Genomic DNA, 22177 nt, shown 5'->3' with positions numbered 1-22177 from the left:
CGCCAGAGAGGGGCCGCCGGGCCAGAAGGCAAATGGGTGCATTACAGGCAGCATACAGCCGTCATCGCTTACACTGAGCCAGCGAACCCCACCTTAATTGCTCATCAGAGACCCCACTGGGGCGGGGCGCTCAAAGTCACAAAATATAGCGCCTGGTCTCTGGGCACAATTCCCAGGCCGGGCAATATACCGAAAGCCAGTTGGGATACATGATGGGAAGCCTGTTATTGGGAATAGCAGCTTACACCAGCGTTAAGGTTAGGAGACGGGGGGATATGAAACAGCTTCAGCAGCACATTGGGCAAGGCGGCTGCAGGTCAAGCATGGGTAGGGGCAAATCCTGAAGCCTATAAAACGGCAGTGTAAGCAATGAGACAATTAGTTAAGGACACTACATTTTGAAAGCATGGGAGCTGTACAGAAATTGGAAGCTAACGCAAAGGCACAGGAAAATCAAGGATTGCAAGGACGCATTATTAGTAATCCAATAAACAATGGGCAGTCAGGGACAGCCACAGGTTGATGTGACCTGGCTGCAAAAGAGGCAAATGGCACAACTGAGTATAGAAAGCAAGGGTGACGTGGCTCAATTTGCGATGCACGGCAGCCCAGGCAAGGTACAGTCTGAGGAGCAGTTGGGGACAGCCATCAAGGGTGAAGTGACCTGGCTGTAGGAGAAGAAGAGAAGAATAATTCTTACGGGGTAACCCAGTATCCCTAAGAACCTGGGCGATACAGTAGTAGTTTCAACAATGGTTCCTTCGGGTATACAAACAATTGCTTTAAATCATACACGCGTCTACAGCAGTAGTCAAAACATAACTTCATTAATTGTTATGCTACGTTAATTATCTTCAGAGTGCAAAACCAAACACAGGAAAGGGTCAGGGTGATTTTAATTAATCAGTTATTTTTCATTTTTTGTTTCTGACTGACACCTTAGATGAAAGCATAAAAAACGTTTTACTTTTTCACAAAATACAAGGTACGGCGCAAAAATTCAGATCAGTGTGCAAAGTGACATAACGTGAAATATTGTGACATTGTGACATATAAGTGACGTTCTATATACAAGTGAATGAATAATTGCAAAAAGAGAGGAACAATTATCAAAGGCCAATTCCTGTTTTTTGATACTAGAGACCAACATGCTATTTTAATTGGCTTTGATGTGTTGGGCACGGTAAGTTGGTCCTTTTAGTGGTTCTGTCGACGTTTCGACCCTGTAATTGCCTGTGGTGCTGGGTGTGAAGGTGAGGTGAGTGTCGTTCTGGTGCTGAGCTGGGTTAGGAGAGTTAAGGGTGGGTGCTGTGACGTCAGGGGAGGTAGGACAGGAGGTGCGTGTAAGTCAGAGGGTTGGAAAGGTGCTCTTTGAGAGTGGGGCTGTTATATAACAGGGGTTGACCCAATATAGTCCAAGGACCTGGGTATTTAGCAATATGGACAATAATTGGTCCTTGACATAATTTTTACCATAACGAGTGATCATAACATTTGGTCAAATTCATTAAATCCACATCAAGACTAAATCTGTCGTCTTAGTAGCATAGAGGATACTAGCCCACAGCCTACAAAATCATTACAACAACTGCCAATAAATCAATGCAACCAAAAGGGGGTGTCCAATTGGAACAGTTAATTTAATATATCATATATCAACCTATGAAGATCAATGTAACTCTATACATATATTTACACAAATTATGAAGCAAAATCAATTTTTTAATAAAAGAGAGAACGTGCACAGAGAAAGATAAAGTATGTGCTCAGGTGAATGATCAAGAGGATCGGAAAAACAGTGTAGATTATTTATATACAAGAAAATAGTGAGCCTGTCCTAAATAATGCTTGTAAAAAATGTTTCTTTTTTACACGCTAAATGCTATTTACAATTCCTTGGTTCTTAAATTGCACCGTTGGCAATAAGATTGCCAGGAAAAAGGGGAGTGGACAAAGGACAGGGGTCAGTAGGTACAGGCTCCAAAGGGGAGTGTCGTCGACGTTTCGACCCAACCATGTAGTGGGTGGTTCAAGTCCTCAACAACGGGTCTTCATCAGGACGGAGTAATGGGGAAATATCTCTCAAAGTGCACGTCAAATTAAAATTCGTTGGGCACCCTTCCGTGGTGCCTTGATAAGACAAAGTGCGACGATTGGTCCGCACCCACAGTCTGTCAGTATCCAAAGTTATACCTTCCGTGGTGCCTTGATAAGACAAAGTGCGACGATTGGTCCGCACCCACAGTCTGTACGTATCCAAAGTTATACCAAAGCCTTTTGTTAACGGGTGTGTTTTTGTCAAAGATTATTAGTCACGAGAAACTGACACCGAATGCATAAATCACCGGTTTAGGGCAAAAGTGTTTTGTCCGTGGCTCAGCTCATTCGCGAACAGCCTCCCATCAAGAACCGCTGCCGTATTTGCCGAAGCAGCGTTTATTTTCAGGGGCCACTAAGTCACAAAATCGCTTAAATACTTGATTTTCTTAACTTTCCTGAATATGTACACGCTCCTAAGCCTTGACTAGTGTTCTCCATGTTAACACCATGTGTATACCTATTATCTCACTCAGTTGTTGCTGCCCTGACACTGTCCACTTGTTGCCGCTTTTTCCTCTGCCTTACTAGGTTCTCTACCACCATGTTATCATACATGCCAAGCATTGTTATTATACAATAACCCAGTAGATTAGACTACAGCTAACTCTGGTGCCTTCCCCCATTCCCCTCTCCACTGTGAGATACTAGGACAATAATCCTTGTGCAATTTGTCTATGCTTATTTCTTTTTCAGGTTAAAAGGAATTGAGTGGTCAATGATTACCCTCTATTAATCAACCCAAATATCACTACACGAATTGTGTGAGTAATCATTCTATGTTTTGTTTGTCTATATGTCCTGACGAAAGCCCCACAGACTCCGTTGAGCCATAGGGGGCTGAAACATGTCGACACTTTTTGGAAAGCCACACTTCTAGATCCAGTTACTCGATCTAGTACAAGTACCCAATTACTTTTATTCAAAAGATCTTCACCAATTTATTAAAGTTTTTGGGCGTCGATCTTATTTTAACCTTTTTTCTTTTTTTGCACTTACCCTATTTCTAATGGGGGCACATTCTTTATCTCTGGACACTGCAATCTAGACCAGAGGAGCCTCTGGATGAGGCAGGCACCCAGCACTCTCTATGGTATCCTATGATAACTGCCAAAACTACAATGTAGGGGCGGATGAAAGAGATATACCGCATTACCAGCACACATTGAGTTTTTGAGGATACCATAGTATTTCTATCCAATGGTTTAGAATTGTAACAAGTGTCCATTTCCTCCACTTGATTACCCTTATACCTACCCGGGGAAATAAATGGACATTAATTCCTCCTCCCTACCCTTTTGATTGTGTGTAAGATACAGATGCCAACACCAGGTTACGCGGATCAAAATGACCCTAGGTTGGGAATAAAAGCAAAGCCCTTACAAGGTGGGGGTACAAACTCCTAGTACATGCCGATTACACCACAGGCTCCAGGGTAACGGGTATCCTGGTTAAAAAATACATACCTCTTATTGTACACCGTAGGTGGGCAGACCCTGGGGAAAGATTTGCCATTGTGGAGTCCCAATAGGAAGGGAGAGCGCTTAGCGTTATCTCACTGTACCTGCCGCTAGCATTAGGTAAGGAAGCTCTGGCAGACCTTGGCAACATACTGACCGACCTTCCTGTGGGCACCTTAATCCTGGGAGGACATTATAATATGACTATGGATGACACAATTGATACACACCCACAATGGCCGGGAGTGAGACCAAATGTGCTTATGGCAGAATTCATCACAGCTATGGGTCTAACAGATGTGGGGTGCGCATTACAACCGACAGATACGCAATATACTTACTTCTCCAACATACACAAGAGCCTATCTCGTATCGACTATTTTCTAACACATACAGCCTCTTTAGGTAACTTTAGGCATCCCCAAGCCTTGCCGAGAGGTATTTCGGTTCACTCCCCGATCAGGATTGAATTTACACACTGGGAACACAGCCACGTACCACTATCATCCTCAACCCGTGGTTGCTGAAAATTCCTGACGTAAAAGAGGAACTATGCACGCAAACTGGTAACTACTTTAAAGAAAATATGGGCTCGGTTGATTCAACACAAACCATATGGGAGGCATATAAAGTGGTTTTAAAGGGGCAATCCCTGTCCTTAAAAACTGGGTATATCCAAAAGAAGCGCCGATTATTGGTTCAGATGGAAGAAGGATTTTAACAACTGGAATTAGACCACGCAAATAGTCCATCGGGGGACACTCAACATCGCCTGGCGCTCAAGCAAGAAGAATACCAAATCAAAACTAGAGTGCATATGATTGCCAAACATCTCAATACCCAACACAGCCTGTACAAATTGGGTGATAGGGCCAGTAAAACCTTGGCATGGTTAGAGAGGCGAAACAGGGAGATACATGGGTGCCCAGGCTAACACTGCCAAGTGGCGAGACACTTACCCATCCCAGGCACATAGCGGAAGCATTCGCAGATCACTTAGAGAAGATATGCTCCCCCTCTACCACTTACACAGCAGACGACACTTGTCAACTCCTCTCAGATAGTGCCTTGCCGACACTTTCGGAATCAGATAGGCTGATGACTATCTGGCAGATGAAGAGAGTTATAGGGCCATTGGTCAAATCCACTCTGGGAACGCGAAGGGGCCAAATGACACTCCCATCGAGTTTGTAAAAGTAATGGACTCTCAAGTAGCCCCACACCTGCGAGCTATGTACAATTATAGTTACGAGATGGGAAAGCTGCCTAAAGACCAGTGTCTGGCTACCACAGGGGTTATCCGTAAGCCAGGGAAGCCTCGGACAACTGTGGTTCATACAGGTCTATCTCACTGATTAATGTAGAGGCCAAAATCCGTGCAAAAGTCCTGGCAATAAGACTTGTTGCAGTTGTCTCCTCCCTGGTTAACCCTGATCAATCTGGCTTTATGCCAGGGAGAAACATAGCACTCAATATCCGCCGTCTCCATAACGTGCTTGCGTGCAAATAATTCCTGGAAGAAGACGAAGTGATGCTGTCGTTGGCTGCCTCTATGGCATTAGACTCTATAGAATTGCCATACTTATTCGAAGTTCTAAGCAGGGTGGGATTTGGCCCAAAGTTTCTGGGTGAAATTGCTGTATAGCGATATACAGGGGCAGGTAAGAGTCAATAACTACACATCCCGCGCATTCATATTACAGAGAGGTACCCGACAGGGCTGCCCGTTATCTCCACTGATATTTTTTCTCATATTAGAACCACTCGCTGCATGGATACGTTGAGACATAATGATAAGGGGGCTGAAATGGGCGGAAGATCAGGAAGACCGAATATCCTTGTATGCCGATGATATAGCATTGTACCTTGCCTCCCCCTATAAATCCATACACGCTGTCTTAAACATATTCTCAAATTTCGGAAAGTATTCTGGATATGTAATCATTTGGAGTCAGTATTGTTTATGCTTCGGGGGCATAAAGTGCCCATGTGACCACCTTTATATTGGAAAAACTACTCAAGAGGTGAGATGCCGAATAACGCAACATAAATCGCGAATTAAGAATAACATAGAGACGGCACCCATAGTCAACCATTGGCGGACTAACAACCATACGTTGGATGAATTGAAATGGACAGTGATTGCAAAAATTGAGAAGGACCCCCGAGGGGGCAACATCGAAGAAAAATTGGCAAAAAATGAGGCAATGTTAATAATAAGATTTAACACAGCCATTGATGGTCTCAATGAAATTTCCGAAATGTATCGGCTCTAAAGATACACTTTGCAATGATAACCCTGTTAACGTGAATACCCATGAATAATGTTAACACCAATCAACATCATGGACCACGGGTTCGCGCCGGCGGCATCTGGACCATTGTGACTTTCCCCTTGTACACAGCAATACATGCACTCAAAACTAAAAAGACATCTATTTTTCCCACAAAGATTCACCTTATGTCAGTGGCGAAGCTTATTAGTGGACTACGAATCCCAGAATCCCTTGAGATAAGAAGTAAGGAACAAGCTGATACGTTTTTAATGGGAACTTGTTCCTGACGGCGTCAGCCTTCTGAGGAAAGACACGGAGGCTGTCTGGCATGCTGAATGTTTTCGCCACATTGATTGAGCCTAAGGTACCTGTAGCGAGATTGAGACGAATGCGTGACAGCAATTTACATGATGCACGTAGGACGGGCAAAACTACACGGGCACCTAATTATACCTTTCTTGATTTCAACAGGCGGAAAAACGTGACCGCCCATCACCATCCAAACGCTGGATCGTGCACACGCCACAATATAAGTAAGACCTTTATCTTCGTGTTTTGAAACAATCGCCTGCAATTGAAATACGATCACCACACTGACACACATAAAAAAACTTTTCCCTTCTTCCAACCCAGAGTTTCACTCCCTTTGAATTATAGACTACCATTGAGAGCGAAGCCTGTAAGTATAGTGGTTTTTGTTTGTTGTCTTTAGAGAGTTTAATTACCGAATTGATACTAAGTGCAGCCTTTTCTGTTACAGTTCCCAGTCAAGAAAAACGGGCACCTTTGAGGTAGGACTAGTTTCCATTCCCTTAACCCAAGAGTGAGATAGGGTGGGTCTTCTATCAGATTGACTCATGCCTGTGCTTTTGTATTCACAGCTACGTGGTCCTGACGAGATTTCCCCCAAATTAGGGGTTACGAAACTCGTAGACCTTCCTCATACAGCATTAGGATTGTGTTGCAAAAATTTTAATTCTTGCTTAACATTGAAAAAATAATTTCCGATGCTGGTTTGTTGTGTTAACTGATGTAAATAATGACCCTGTATTAACTGATGTAAAGTCTTTTTTCTGTTGTGTAGCATAGTTTGGATGAATGCGTGAATGAGAGATTGAGAATGAGAGAATTGTTATTGTAAGTCTAATGTGGAGTGAAATATGTTGTTCTAATTAATGTGAATTTTTTCAAAAAATGTGTTCATAAAAATAATCTGATTAAAGTCATTTGATTGATTCTGGACAAAAAGTGTCCTGAGAGTTACTGTTTAGTTCAGTAGGTCTTCCAAACCCTTTCATGAATAATTGGCTATAGTGGTGCCTCTATGGCATTAGACTCTATAGAATTGCCATACTTATTCGAAGTTCTAAGCAGGGTGGGATTTGGCCCAAAGTTTCTGGGTGAAATTGCTGCATACTGATATACAGGGGCAGGTAAGAGTCAATAACTACACATCCCGCGCATTCATATTACAGAGAGGTACCCGACAGGGCTGTCCGTTATCTCCACTGATATTTTTTCTCATATTAGAACCACTCGCTGCATGGATACGTTGAGACATAATGATAAGGGGGCTGAAATGGGCGGAAGATCAGGAAGACCGAATATCCTTGTATGCCGATGATATAGCATTGTACCTTGCCTCCCCCTATAAAACCATACACGCTGTCTTAAACATATTCTCAAATTTCGGAAAGTATTCTGGATATGTAATCATTTGGAGTCAGTATTGTTTATGCTTCGGGGGCAGATCCCTCGCCTCCTGGTGAATTGTACGATAGAAGTGGCTAGAAAGGGATTCCGGTATTTGGGAATATTTGTAACATCAGACCCGGCATCCATAACCGCAACTTAGCGCCTCCTCTAGCCAGGCTACGAGCGGATGTAAAACACTGGCGGTCCCTGCCCTTGTACCTAGTAAGGCGCACCACCCTCTTCAACATGCTGGCTCTCCCGCGCTTTCTATATATTCTTCAGAACTGCCTAAACCGTGTCCCGGATGCATAATTCAAAGCAGTGGAAAGTGAAGTCTGTACGCTGCTGTGGGAAGGCAAGGCCTCCCGAGTGGCAATGAAAAAGCTAACGAAAAGTTGGTATGACGGGGGCTTAGCTTAACCCGACCTTAAACTCTATATTGGGCCTCACAATTGGTAGTGGTAAACCTCTGGATGTACCATCTCCCTAACGATCCGGCGTATGTTCTCACAAAAGCGACGCCATTGTCTGCGCTGCGAGGCCTCCGGGTAGTTATGCGCTATACAAGTGTAATTTTTCATTTCATTTCATTTTCATTGTGGCATGCCCAGAAACTAGGCATGCTATGTCACCAACCAGGGTTCGACAAGTGGGACATGATTGGAATTTCAGTGGAAGGAGATTTGATTAAAAAGGGATCTATTCTTAGCTTTGAGGAACTCTGGGGACACTACCAAATGGCTCAGGGGAAACTGTTCATGTACCTATAAATATGAAACACCCTACAGACGTCTTTTCCAAACTTCAAAGATATACCAGACTCATCGCCATTAGAATATTGATTGCTAGATGGGCCATTACACGCGAAAGCCATATCTTTAACTTATATAAAACTGTATAACAACCTGCCCGATACTTTTAGTAAACTTAGAGAGCAGTAGCAAAGCGACTTGGGGCCTATACATGATGAGGACTGGCAAACAGCCCTAATGTCCCCCAGAGAAGCAGCAATGACACTCCACTTCCGACTGATACAGCTTAGGATTTTACACCGGTCCTATATGACAGAGACCACCTTGACCAAAATAGGTGCAAGAACGGATGACCTCTGTCTTAGGGGTTGCCAACAAACAGCCACCTTCTATCAAATGGAATGTCTATTGTGGACACATACGTATATCCCCCGAGAAGGAATTTGAAATGCGCAGAAGTGGGAACAGAGATGTAACCAATTAGTGTCTATACCTTGTTGACCCCTGAATACTGTACAGAGTATGGATAACTGTAATGTATGCTAAACGGTACTATATGTATGACTACTATTGAAATTAATTTACAGATTTATATAAAACAAATCTAAATTGGTGTAGCTTACATCTGTAGCAATTTAAAGTTTGTATTTTGTGGGGTATAGGGAGAGGAGAAGAAGAGAAGAAAAAGAAAAGAATAGCGAAGAAATAGAGTACAAGAATAAAGTAACAATCACTTGCTTCCAAACTTAAATATCACCCATATTAACCTGTAACCTTTTATGGGCAGAATTCTAATACATTTGTCTAGACGAGGTGCAGCGAGAAAGCAGGAATCAGTGCCTAATTTGAGCAAGTGGTTGCCAGTGGGTGCCACGGTACTTATTTTTGGAGACTGGCACTTATTTTCTGCATCAGATGTTTACCAAGTGCAAGAGAGGGAAAAACACACAGATCAGAAAGACGGAGGAAGGGAAAGACGGTAAAACTATCACAAGCCTGCAAGAGCGAGAAAGAGGTGTAAAGACTGTCTGGTAGTGAACTAAAGACTACCAGCCTTAGTATTCGATGTGCCAACATTTGGTTGCACCGGTCACCGGCTTCTGAGCAGATCTTCAAGTACCAGCACTCCTTAACAAATTAACCACTGGCAGGAATGCAAACAATGGCGAGACACACATGCATATGCTTCTCAGATCCAGATACTTTAAAGTTGTATCATGATTACTATTTCCTCAATTTCACTTAATTGCTGTTTACCTAAATGTCATTATATAGAAGACTGCATACTAAATACTAGTACAACACCCCCTTCCTGTTTAGCTCTAATTATCAATACATTACCTTGGGATGAGGTTGTTATTTCTCTGGGTGCACTGGCTCGTCCTTTCCCAGTCCTGCTGTAGGCTCCCACACTAACACGGTGGATCAAATTTGGTTTTAAATCTCCAATGACTACTTCCTATTTTAGACAAAGAGAAAGAAACAGATGGTTGGCAAACATACTCTCTGCTACACTTTTCATCACAGACACATGGCCTTCTTATCCACATAGGCTATACATAGAGCACATCAGCTGCACATGCTTGGCAGAATCAGACCACACGATTGTTGAAAAGTGCATGTGTGCTTGCGTGTCTCACAAATCCTCATACCTCTCCTCCTACTTCTGTATCCAACTGAAAACTCATCTATTCTGCCTGTCTAAATTATAAAAACTAACCACTCTCATCTATTGACCACCTCACTTCTGCAATTTTCTGTTTCTCTTTAACAACATAAATATGATCCCCTACTCCCTCCTCCTTTATCCTAAATTATGATATGTGTTAGTGAGGGGTGGTGAGTGAATCTGTGACAATCATTGCAAGCCTCGATGTTGACATCACAAAAAACAAAGCTCATGACCATCTGTATCTAAAGCAGGCTAGAGAACCCTGGCACAAGAGACATTAGTGTGGCTTTGGAATTTTTTGTGGATGTATAGTCATGTGAAATTAGAGAGCAAGTATCAACAAAAACCTAACCATATCTTACACATCTGTAATACGTTACACACATACTGCTATGATATTTGGCAGGTTTAGAGACATTATCAAAGTAAGATATTGATCAATACTTACAAATATCGCCTCACCATCAACTTGCCCCTGAAATAAAAGTTTGAAGAATAATTGTTGTTTAGTTATTCATTAGTTATATATAGGTTCCATTGATATATCATGCACATGTAATCAATAGACCGCTTAAGGTATCTGCCCTGCTGCAGATCGTCGCCACTGTAAAGGAGTCAGTATGTCGATATTGTGTATCCGATATTTTTGTTATTTTTGAGTTAAATATAGGAACTCGATATTAATGTTATTGATATTTTTGTATCAATATTTTTGTAGGTCGATAATGTGTCTTTTGATATTATGTCAGTGATTCGAAGACAACTGCAGGGGGAGAGTTTGAAACCTCCACCAATAGGATGGAAGGTGCTATCAGCTTGAAAGCTACTGCCAAGGACACTAAATTAGGCTGGTTTCAATTACGCACCTACAAAAAGCACAGAGCAAGAGACGAATATAGCACGTTACAATGCGTGCTTTTACTACGCGGTATGTAACAATGCGGTCGTTAGGAATTAATAGAAAGTGATGTTGGACAGCATTAAGTGACAGAAAGGTATTTATATTAGTAAATATGAGGCATCTCAGAAGTGATAACAATACAATGAACTAAAGGATATTATGCTCTTAAATCAAACAGGAATTGGGGATTCCAGATGTTCTGAGCAGAGCGATATAAGAAACAACTGGGTAAGTTTGTAATGAATACCACAGTAGTAGTTTAACCAGTTACAGCATGTGTTCTTATACAAGATGACATGAGACAAAAGTTATTACCATGTAATTATTTTCTTTACTTCATCTTGTGTGAAAGATGTTCAATGCAACATTGCAGTCCTTTTAGGTATTTAGACTTGTACTCCTGATTAAAGTGTAAAGTGAAATGCACTGAGTGAATACCAAATACTGTGAGCTAGATGAAAGATGATTTCAGATAAATGTTTTCTGATTCCAAACTGGTCTGGTCTAAACTGGGAAATAAAATAACTTAAAAAGTTTTGTGTAAACACACTCAAAGAGAAGTTTGTAATGAATAATAATAAACTCGAATAAGGACTGTTGAGCAGCATATTAACAAGTCCACGGTTCGTATTTTGTTAGATCAACTTGGATTTAACATAGAGAGTTTATTAGGCTCTAGTTGCAGGAGCACCACACCACTTCACCCAAACAAAGATTAATTGGAATCATACAATATTTCTGAAGAGTAAGTTAGGACAGTGAGTTCTACTTCCAGGAGGCTTCAATTTTACTGTCCATTTGATACCAGTAATCTGAATTTCAGGGGACACTGCTAGCGATGGGGCTGCTGTTACCAGCAGGCATCAGTCGTCGCTCGAGGTAGGGCTGTAGAACTAAGGCGCAGGAATTAACTGGGTGGGTGCTTAGTGCATTTTCAATAGGGGACCAAGCAAAAAAGCATTAAACTCTCACTTACAGAAAGCTCAGCTCTCGTTTGCAAATAAACGACCAATCAATATATCATGGAAGAACAGATCAGATCTACATAGTCCTTGGCCAGGGCATGCCAAAGTTAACAGACTCGGATGTTAAATACATGCTATAGAGAAAGGGGAAGATTACAGAGGGGGCTTCGGTTACGGAAATTATATCGTAAGTTGAGAGACTCACCATCATGTCCAGACTGAGAGGAGCATCATGTGATTGCTGCTTCAAGGGTTTACCTTTCTCCACCTCTGTATAAAATACCTGAAAACAACAGAATATAATAATTATTAGATCCAATAAACCTATCACGCTAAGTGATGACAATTAGCATATTAGTTTGCTGTTATAAGGCAAAACTAATAATATGCCAAGCATAAATCAAGAATGAACTTCGACTACTTAATCATTACTCATTAAAATGTTTAAACGAGTATTTCAAATAAGGGAAAGAGCCAGCGTATGAGTGCTTTTATTGCCAATTCACAAGGATGGTTTAATTAAGTAGGTATTAATAAACCCTGGCTGCCTGATGGAATTCTGAATTGCTGTTCACAGGGCAGAACTGTTCATAAGAATGAAATTCCCCAAAAAAGAAAAATAGGAAAAATACTAACCTAGAAGTTGAATTACTCTTAGGCCATATGCTCCTTTATCTTAGCAAATACTCAGCAAACTGGCATTTTATATCAGACTTCTCTGTAAGGCATGCAGGGACTTGTGCATGTGCACACCGTCCCCCTGGTCTCTGCTCACATGAATGACGTTCCTGAAGCAGAAGAGAGGAGACCTAGACATCGAAGTGGTAAATGAGGAGTTGTGGCTCCTTTAGAAATGTGATTAGGTCCTTTTGCTGAGAGTAGCTGTTGATTAGTCGCCCTGAGCACTGCCATTTGGTAGATGGTGGGGGTCAAGGGTAGGCGAGCAGCCTCTGCTGAGAGAAGGGCCCTTTTGGCGAGGATAGCTTTTTGTCTCTTTTGTATTCGCTATTCAGTGATGCTGTAAATGGACAAGTGCAAAAAGCTCACATCTCCACGTGCCTTTTTTGTGGGTATTCCAGGCTGGCACCTTCTCACTGTGAGGATCTTCATGCTACACTAAGGCTGTGCATGGATAGCGGCCTAGAGAGGTCAGACAAAAAGACAACTGACATAAACTGGTTTTGAAAGTGCAGACACAGAATCTCAATCCCCTGTCTGCTATGAAGGCGTAAATGTGAGATACTTGCTGGTACATTTCCATGTTCTCTTTGACCAAGAAAAGTAGTGCTCCATAACAGTGGCATAACAAACGTTTAAGGGGCCCCCTGTAAAGTACATAAAAGGGCCCCCTCCAGGCTCACTCAGGAGCTCCCAGGCCAAGGTACTGTGCAGTGAGGTCCCCCTGGAGCTCGGGCCCCCTGCACTGCCAGGGCTGCGAAGGCCTTTGTTAAACCACTGCTCCGCAGAGTACTCAGCAGATTGCTGTGGAACCAGAGCTGGTATCTGCCTGACATCCAGCTTCCAAGTGGTGAGGGAACACCACCTAGAGCATTGCCTTGTTGGAAATAGCGTGTCCTCTGACCTAAATCATCTTGAAGTCAAGCTGCTGCTGAGAAAGGGAAGGAGCCTGCCAACTCTGCAGAGATGTGATGAATCTAACAGCAAGAGCAGATTGGCAGGTTGACCCCCAGTGGTGCGAGTCCACTGCTTAAAGGAAGACGGAGGGGAGCGATGTGTGGGTCCAGAGAATTGTTGAACACTGTAAGTAGGTAAGTAAGTGAAATTTATTTGCACAATTAATTAAAATCATTGCAATATACACACTCAGAATTGACTGTTAAAAAAGAGAATTTTCAGGTCTATTAAAAAGTCAGTAAGTTTGTGGGATAAAAAAAGAAAAAGAGAAATGTCACTTAGGGGGGGGGGGTAAAGCTCAGTCTTGGTCAGATGGTAAGATCAAGGAGTTAATTTCTGTGATAAACTTTACAAAACGCGTCGCCATCTGAGGTGAGTCGCCCCTCATGCATACATCGAGTGCTTCTTGGCATGTCCTGATGTTAAGAAAAAGCCAAATTGGGCGAAGCCAGATAATTCTTTGGGCTTGTAGGCAAATGCACAAAATGTGAATGAGATTTTCCTCTTCCTGATTACAGAAGCGGCATTGGGAGGAAGCTTCTTTCTTATATCCTTGGCCAAACTTATATGCCTTCAGCAGAATTAAGCCGAAGCGGAATCTCATTAATTGGAGTTTTATATGAGATTTCATGGAGGATGCAAGATAGGGCGGTAGAATTTAGGGCATATAGTTTCGAGGCCCAGGAGCCATGGAAGAGCTGTAGTACCTGTTATGCGTCGAGGTCATTTGATAGAATTTTTGATTGTTTAGTTAAAAGCTTCGATTTCACCTCAATGGGCAACAAGGTTGACCATATGTCCTTTGCTTTGAGGGATTCGAGGCAGAAGATCAAGTATTTATTCCACGATGTTTTGGGGTTGCTAAACAATGACCATATGCAGCTTTTTAAAGTGTGAGGGCTAGCTTGTTTTGTTTTTAGGCAATAGGTGATGTATCTTGCACTCATGATCCATCGCTAGGGAGATAATGAAAATTATTTCCGAATTTGGGCGTGGGAGGTCGAGTTTGGCAATTGAAAAACCCTGCGGTAGCAGGATGATTGCGCTCTGTCTAACCAATTATTCATTTTGTCTTTAAAGATTATTGCGCCGAAAGAGATTGCAGGAAGGAGTTTTGCAGTAATCAATTTTATTAGCGGTACAAAGTCCTGGGTGTGCAGAGCACTCTTCGTTCTTATAAAAGTCCCCTCCAGGCTACGAGCAACTGCCTCCATTTCAGTTGTATGCACAGAAGGTCTCCCTTTGTGATCGATCCAAACACCCAGATACTTGTATGCAGTGACAGTTTCCAATGGCTTCCCTTCGATAAACCACGTGATCTTTTTTATTTTCACGGATTGTTGAACACAGTCTTTCCACCCAAAAGGTTCCAGGCAGGAACTGCACATAAACCATGACCGAGCACACTGAGTCACTACACCAGAGAAGAGTGCCTGTGTGGACTTTTCCGTTACACCAGAGAAGCGTGCCTGAGCCGCTACACCTGGGAAGTGTGCCCGCACAAACTGCACTGATAAAACAAGGGAAGTGTGCATGAGTGCATCGTGCTGCTGCATTCAGAAGAATGTGGCTGAGGTAGGGTTACAAGGACTGTGCCGAGGCAGACCATAACTTTTGACCTACATGACTCAGCATGAGCCATCAATTCCAGAAGTGGAGACGTCATGAACCAGAGGACCTCATACTTTCCAGAGTCCTGAACATCAGCAAGGACTTCAGGCAGCGACTTTCACTGAGCCTGAAATGGCTTTGCTGAATGCAGGAGGAACCTCCAGAAGGCGCATTGACTCTCTGAAGAGGAAGAAGGAGGTTGCATGCTGCGGGTCCCTTCTGAAAAGGACTAAGGTGCAGGCTGTGGTGGGAACTAAGAAATGGGGACTGTTGTAGTATTTAATGCATATATATTCACTGAAAAAACAAAGGTTAAAGTGACAACTATAGTTAGGTATTTTAAAAAAACTTAGAAAAACACTGAAAAAAACAAAGGTTAAATGGATTTTAAAGTTAGGTGAAAATGTCACTTAAAATATACCCTTTAAATGAACAAAGAAATTAACATCCTCCAGTTATATTTATCTTAAGTAACTGCAAATTGTGCCTAAAGTAACAATAACTTAAGACTGCTGCCCCATTTGTGTCCAATACATTATTCACACACGTCCGCCATGATTGTGCAGTCACTTTCTGCTTTATCCCAATGGAACTGCTCACGTTTTCATCAATTTCAACAGGGTTAATAAAAACTTCATATTTATCATTAATTTTGGAGAGGCAGAAAACGTTCACACACTTATAATCACAGCATGGCACATCGATGTAGTCCTCTGCATTATCTTGCCCTGAATGGGCTGTCACTCATCCCCCTCTGGAGAAATGTCTTTCCACCAAATAAAACTCTTGTTGACTGCATGTTTCCCTCATCACAGCCATGAATCTGAAGATTTTTTAGCACATCCTGCAAGCGCCAGTCTAATGAATATACGACCCTAAGTTCAATAACCGCCAAATTCTGTTGCCGGGTTTGTGCCTCTCAAACTCAGTTACGGCAGTTCAGGCAGTATACAGTGAATTGTTCAAACAAGTCTACCACTCACTGCTGAATTCAGACAGGTGCCACCTGAGTGATTCAGTGAAGAGCCATGTTTTTAGCTGCTTTCTATACTTCAGCAAGTTGGATTGGGATCTAAAAGTTAGAGGCAAAGAGCTCCAGCATTTACTAGCTCCAGAGGCAAAGGCCATCCCACCCCATCTAGCTTTGTTTATTCTTGGAACAGTTCCCAATCTGGCTGAACTAGATCTAAGGATCCGATTGGGAGAGTACCAGGAGAAGAGTTTCTGAAAATATTCTGGTCCGGTCTGGTCCGGTTCAGAGCCTTATGGACAAGACACAGTGCCCTAAACGTAATCCTGTTTCTCACTGGAAGCCAGTGTAATCCCTGAAATGCTTGAGAGATAGGGGCAAATTTGGTCACTTTCAGAAGCAATCTGGCGACCACATTTTGTATGGCTTAAAGATGTTATCACCAGTTGCTTATGAGTCCAAGGTACAAGGCACTGCAGTGAACTATCCTTGGGATGACGAGTGCCAACATCACAGTTTTTTTGTAGATCCAGGGAATACATGGGAAAATGCTCTTTAACGTCCGTGCAAAAACGTCCGTTCAAAAAAAAAGCACGGCGATGTGATTTGGTTCATTTGCTCTGAGAAGATGACTCCCAGATTTCTGGCTTTTTGAGCAGTAGTAGGAAGGGGAGCAAGATCAGATGGCCACCATGTGTTCCAAAAGGAGGAGTGATTCCCAAAAAGCGGGACCTCAGTTTTATCTGAGTTCAGCTTAAAGCAGTTACCTTGCATCCACTTAGCAATGTGAGGCATGCAGCTGCAGAAATGCACTGCCTCCTTTTCAACATTAGATGATATAGACAACACAATTTGTGAAGCCATAACTGCGGATGAACTTTATCCGAGGACTAACATAGGTATTGAAAAGCATGGGGCTAAGGGAGGACCCCGGAGACACCCCACAGGGGATAGACAGGGGCATAATACAGGCCCCCGCAGCCCCTGCGGTGCGGGGCCCCAAGCTCCAGGGGCCACTTCAGCACAGTGCTCCGGCCCAGGAGCTCCTGATTTAGCCGAGAGGGGGCCCCTCCACGTACCATGCATGGGGGCCCCTTCAAGTTTTATTACACCACTGGGAATGGAGAAGGGGTCTGAGATGGATTCTCCAAGCTCCACGGTCTGTTGCCTGTTGCATAAGAATGATCACAGCAAGAACAGTACTGAATCTTCAAAGCCCAGCGACTAAAGCCGATTTAGGAGGAGCGAGTGGTGGACCATATCGAAGGCGGAAGATAGATCTAGAAAAATCAATGCCGCCAAATCATTATGTGAAGGTGGTTTTCATGTTTAACACACAAAACTTACAAAAAGGATGGCACAGACCACTCACGGGGTATTATAGAGTGACATAGAGTTGAGTAGAGTGTTGTATAGTGTAGTACAGTGGCATAGAGTGGAGCAGATTGTTGTACAGTGGAGTGTAGGGGCATACAGTGTAGTACAGTTTGATACAGTGTAGTAGAGTGCTGTTTTATAGAGTAGAGTTGGGCGGCCTACATTGAAGTGTAGTACAATGACATGGAGCGGGGTAAACCGAGTGGAATAGAATAGCGTAGAGCGAACTAACATATCATTTAACAAAGTGGCATCTCTTATAGTACAGTGATGTGGAGTGGAGTACAGTATAGTGGAGTGGAGCGAAGTGTTATAGAGTGGAGTGGCATGTTGTACATTGGAGTGGTATGCTGTGTCGTAGAGTGAGGGAAACTGTCAGTGTGGAGGAGAGTGAAGTGACAACGACTGGAGTATAGTGCTGTAGAGTGAAATGAGGTAGAGTAGAGTAGAATGTAACACTGTGTGGTACAGTGGAGTGCATAGAGTGCTGTAGAGTTGAGTGGCATATATGCCCATTGAGTGGAGTGGAGTGGCATAGAGTGCAGTAGTGGAGTAGAGTTAAGGAGAGTGGAGTAGTGTTCTATAGAGTGGAGTGGAGTACATTCTGTTGGAATGGCATAAAAGGAGTTGCATAGAATGACGTAGAGTGGAGTACATTCTGGCAGAGTGGAATAGAGGGGACTATAATGCTTTATAGTGACATAGACTGGAGTACAATATTGTACAGGGGAATAATATACAGTGGAGTGACGATTGGTAGAGTAGAGGTGCATAGAATGTCATACAATCAAGTAGAGGTTCAAAGAGTGAAGTAGACCTGAGTAGTATTGACTAGAATGGCATAGATGCAGTGCCATAAAGTGGTATGTCATACTGTGTCGTGTGTAGAGTATTGTGGCGTAGAGTGTTGTGGCATACACTGAAATGGGGGAGAGTGGAGTGGCATACAGTGGAATAATATAGAATGGAGTGGTGTAGAGTGAAGTGGCGAACAATGGATTGCATACAGTGGAGAGCATAGAGTGAGTAGCATACACTGGAGTGGCGGGGAGTGGAGTACTGTGTAAAGGAGTTGCATATAGTGGAATAGCATAGAGTGGAGTGGCGTAGAGTGGAGTGGTATCTAGTGGAATAGCATAGAGTAGAATGGTGTACAGCGGAGTAGCGGAAAGTATCAGAGAGTGGAATAGCAAACGCTGGCTTGAGGTACAGTGGACTAGCATACAGTGGAGTGCCACAGAGTGGAATAGAGTACAGTGGTGTTGCATAGAGTGGAGTGGCATACACTGGAAAGCATAGATTGAAGTGGTGTACAGTGCAGTGGCATAGAGAAGAAACGCGTAGAGTGGAATAGCATACAGAGAAGTGGCACACATTGGAGTGGCATACAGTAGAGATGGGTGGAGTGAAATAGCATAGAGTGTAGCAGCGTGCAGTTGAGTTGAATACAGTGGACTAGGGTAGAGAGTTTGGCATAGAGTAGAGTGACATACAGTGGAGGGCAGTAGAGTGGAGGGGCAGACACTGGAGTGGCATAGAGTGGAATAGGGATGAGTGGAGTGTTGTACAGTGTAGGAGGATCATGAGAACATCTAAATCCTGGATTTCTAGAGGGAGGTGGTACTAGAACGTGTAAGCCTCGATTGAGGAGCATCATCCTATTTCAATGGTTTGTGCAGGCACCAGTCTGGCTACTAAGGATCACTTGGCAGAAGAGGGAATGTCCAATTTGATTCAACCACTTGGTAAATGAGGGTCATTATCCTGGAAGGTCATCGTTTGACAGGTGTATGTATATTGGATTATCTATTAGGTGTGCCACATTCCAGAAATACCAGACAAAAACAGTTAATTTACTTTAGTTACAAAATATAAAGTAAGGTAGGAGGATCAATAATACTGCAAGCAGATTTAGAATTTAGTGGTAAATGAAGATCCTCTAATTTCTAGCAGCATTTGTTTCACAATAGAATCCCTAAAATGGAAGAAATTCACCCAGTGGATTCTACCCCGTATTTAGAGTTTCCTCCAAACAATTTCAGGAATGTAAGTTACCACTGAACTGGAAATCAGGCCCACAATTTCAACACATAGACCTCTACCCAATAAAAATTAAATGTACTATGCAGTGTTAATAATAGTCAACCACTATTTACAAAGTAATTCACAAAATGGTTACAGTTAGCATTTCCTCTCAAAGGGTTAAGAAATAATGATATGACCCTAAAAAGAGAATGAAGAGAATTAATTTGAAAATATTACATCTACATAGAATTACAAAAAACAATGAATGTGTTGGACTATACATATTCTACTGACAACCTTTCCTTAATCCAGAATAGGATAATGTTACCAGAAGGCCACAATGTTATTTCACAATTTCTAGTCCTAATAATACAATTGAACTGGAATAATTATTGATTTGGGAAGCACCAGCTGATGAAAAAATATCTGCAAGGGATATTAAGACATCTATCCATTCATCTAAGAACTTTTAATAGCAGTCTATAGCAATCTTCCTCTGATTGAATCCATAGTAGCAATAATAAAATAATTTGTTTTAGAACTGCCATGTTCTTAAATCTACGTTGGTCAATCGCCAAGAATAATTGGAGGTTCAGTATGGCAGAAGCCACCATTACTGATTTTTTACGACAACCCCAGATCTTTGCACCATATAGATCCAGTGAGACAGACTTTCTACCAGACGCTTTAACAGCCCTTTTAAGGGAATGGCTAAAAAAAGCCTTGTTAAAGTTTTAATGTCATCTGTCACATGTGCAGAGTAATTAAATGTGCTGCTCCTAGGGGGTTACATGACGAAATCGAAACTTAAATAATTACTTAATTCATCAATAGTAGCCACTTGACAGTTGATCAGGAAGGTATTGTGCAAAGATATGTTCCCCATTTCCTTTTTCAAATTTGCTGAGTACTAACAATAGCCTTACCTTCAGAAAAAGCCTCAAAAGTACCTAGCACCAATTGAAATGTTAGGTGAGTAAATACAATAAAAATGCATCATTATCATACTGAAGGATGGAGAAGGAATTTTAGCCAAGTCGAAAAACAACCCTCTCTATCCGTTCATAGCTTTGTCAGACACCCTTATAAAATGATTAACATCACAGTTGTTAAAGATACTTTGCATCTTTCAACAACAGGGTTTTCATAATGGAGGGTCTGCAATAACTCAGTTGTAGAATTGCCAGTAGTCACCAACTCAAGGTAACCCACATCATATCTCTAAATCAAACTCCAATTTGAGTTCCAAGAACTCCTAATAAAATGAGTTATTTTTAAAATTGACATACTTAATATAAATACTAGAAAAAAGACTGACGCACAAATGAGTCATTTCCTGTCCTCCCTTAAATACAGCCTATCCTTTCACTCTCAAGAAACTATAGGATACATTTATCAGTATATCATGAAGGCCAGAGTTCAAACTGTCTTAATGATATGGACAATTTTAACAATGTGCTATAACCAATGAATCACTCTCAATTTCATGATTACAAATGCACTTTCAGTTACAATTACAATTACAGTGTTTATAATACCTGGAAACCAAAGGATGGAGATGACTAGCAATTGATCCTCCCTATGTACTTGAACTTTAAAATGAGTTTTGAAAATGAATTGTGAAATATCCTCTATATGGTAACAGCCTTATAACCTAAATAGACATTATATTGATTTATCATATTAATGCTGAATATGTTTTTGTATCAAATATAGCTGAAAAAATGTATATGCTAAGCAGAATTGTTCAACTAACGTAGTGGGTTTGAAGCTTCAGCTAAGTAATGCTACACTGCTTTTTCTTCAAAAGCATGGATATCACATGTAGATATTGGTAACTGTAATCCCTGTACTTCTGGTTGAAAAGGCCGATTTTATTTGACAGAACCAGTGCTTCCTATGCGAATTGTAATTCCACACATTTTGAGGTAAAGTTGTATGTTTTAATTTTAAATACCTATTTAACTCCAATTCTGACGTTGTGTTCCCTACAAAATTGATGTGTACATTAAATTCAAAATTGTTTTTAACTTATGTTTTAGCTATGTCATGGGTTGTCAAAATAGCCATGAGATCATCACTGGAATGTACAATTCTGTCCAGAAGACTGATCCAAAATGTCATTCATAGTTAGGAATTTGCAGACAGTTGTAGTGTCAGACAGTCGAAAGCAATTTTAAGCTACCAATGTTAAAAGCTCCTATCACACATAGGGCCCCATTAGGATGGCGGGCGGATCGCCCCCACCGAACTGGCGGTAGTCACCGGAGCCCGGCGAGGGCAATCCGCCCGCCATCCCAGTAGAAAAGACACCCCGTCATATTTTAATGGCTGGGGGGGTCCGCGGCGCACGGAATGACCGCCCGCCACTTTTCCGCCCGGTCGACATGTCAACCGTGCGGAAAAGGGTTCAACATGGTGGCGGTGTCTTTCAGACACCGCCAGCCATATTAGAATGGGCATTTTTGAATGCCAATGCCGCCACGAAAAGGCATGCGGAGTCTGCTTGGGGGGCCCGTTGCGTGTCCCCATGGACTCGTGGGGGTGGGGGGTGCACATGGGGGGTACCATGCCTTTCAAAGAAAAACGTGGCAGTCATGTTGTGCTTTGAAAAGCACAACGTGCATTTTTAGCATTGCGGAGGGTGGTGCTTTCAGCACCCCCTGTCGCAATGTTAAAATTATGGGATGCGCCTGCCACTATGGCGGGTGCATCATAATGGGGTGTGCGGGACCGCCGCT

At 42.3% G+C, this 22177-nt stretch overlaps 1 protein-coding gene across 2 annotated transcripts in view; it reads right to left on the bottom strand.

Moving 5' to 3' along the window:
- EGFLAM (EGF like, fibronectin type III and laminin G domains) overlaps positions 1–22177 on the bottom strand; it is a 639867-nt gene that overhangs the window by 387866 nt on the left and 229824 nt on the right. For both annotated transcript variants that reach the window (XM_086960551.1, XM_086960552.1), the window contains exons 3-5: positions 12024–12101; positions 10401–10427; positions 9622–9739 (exon numbers count right to left, since the gene is read on the bottom strand). In XM_086960551.1, coding sequence (XP_086816677.1) covers positions 9622–9739; positions 10401–10427; positions 12024–12101 — 223 coding nt within the window. The remainder of the gene's footprint in view (positions 1–9621; positions 9740–10400; positions 10428–12023; positions 12102–22177) is intronic.

The sequence above is a fragment of the Lissotriton vulgaris genome, chromosome 3_1, assembly GCF_964263255.1.
Source record: "Lissotriton vulgaris chromosome 3_1, aLisVul1.2, whole genome shotgun sequence".
NCBI classification, from domain to species: domain Eukaryota; kingdom Metazoa; phylum Chordata; class Amphibia; order Caudata; family Salamandridae; genus Lissotriton; species Lissotriton vulgaris.
The sequence above is the reverse complement of the archived record's forward strand: the minus strand, read 5'-3'. Positions and strand labels throughout refer to the sequence as shown.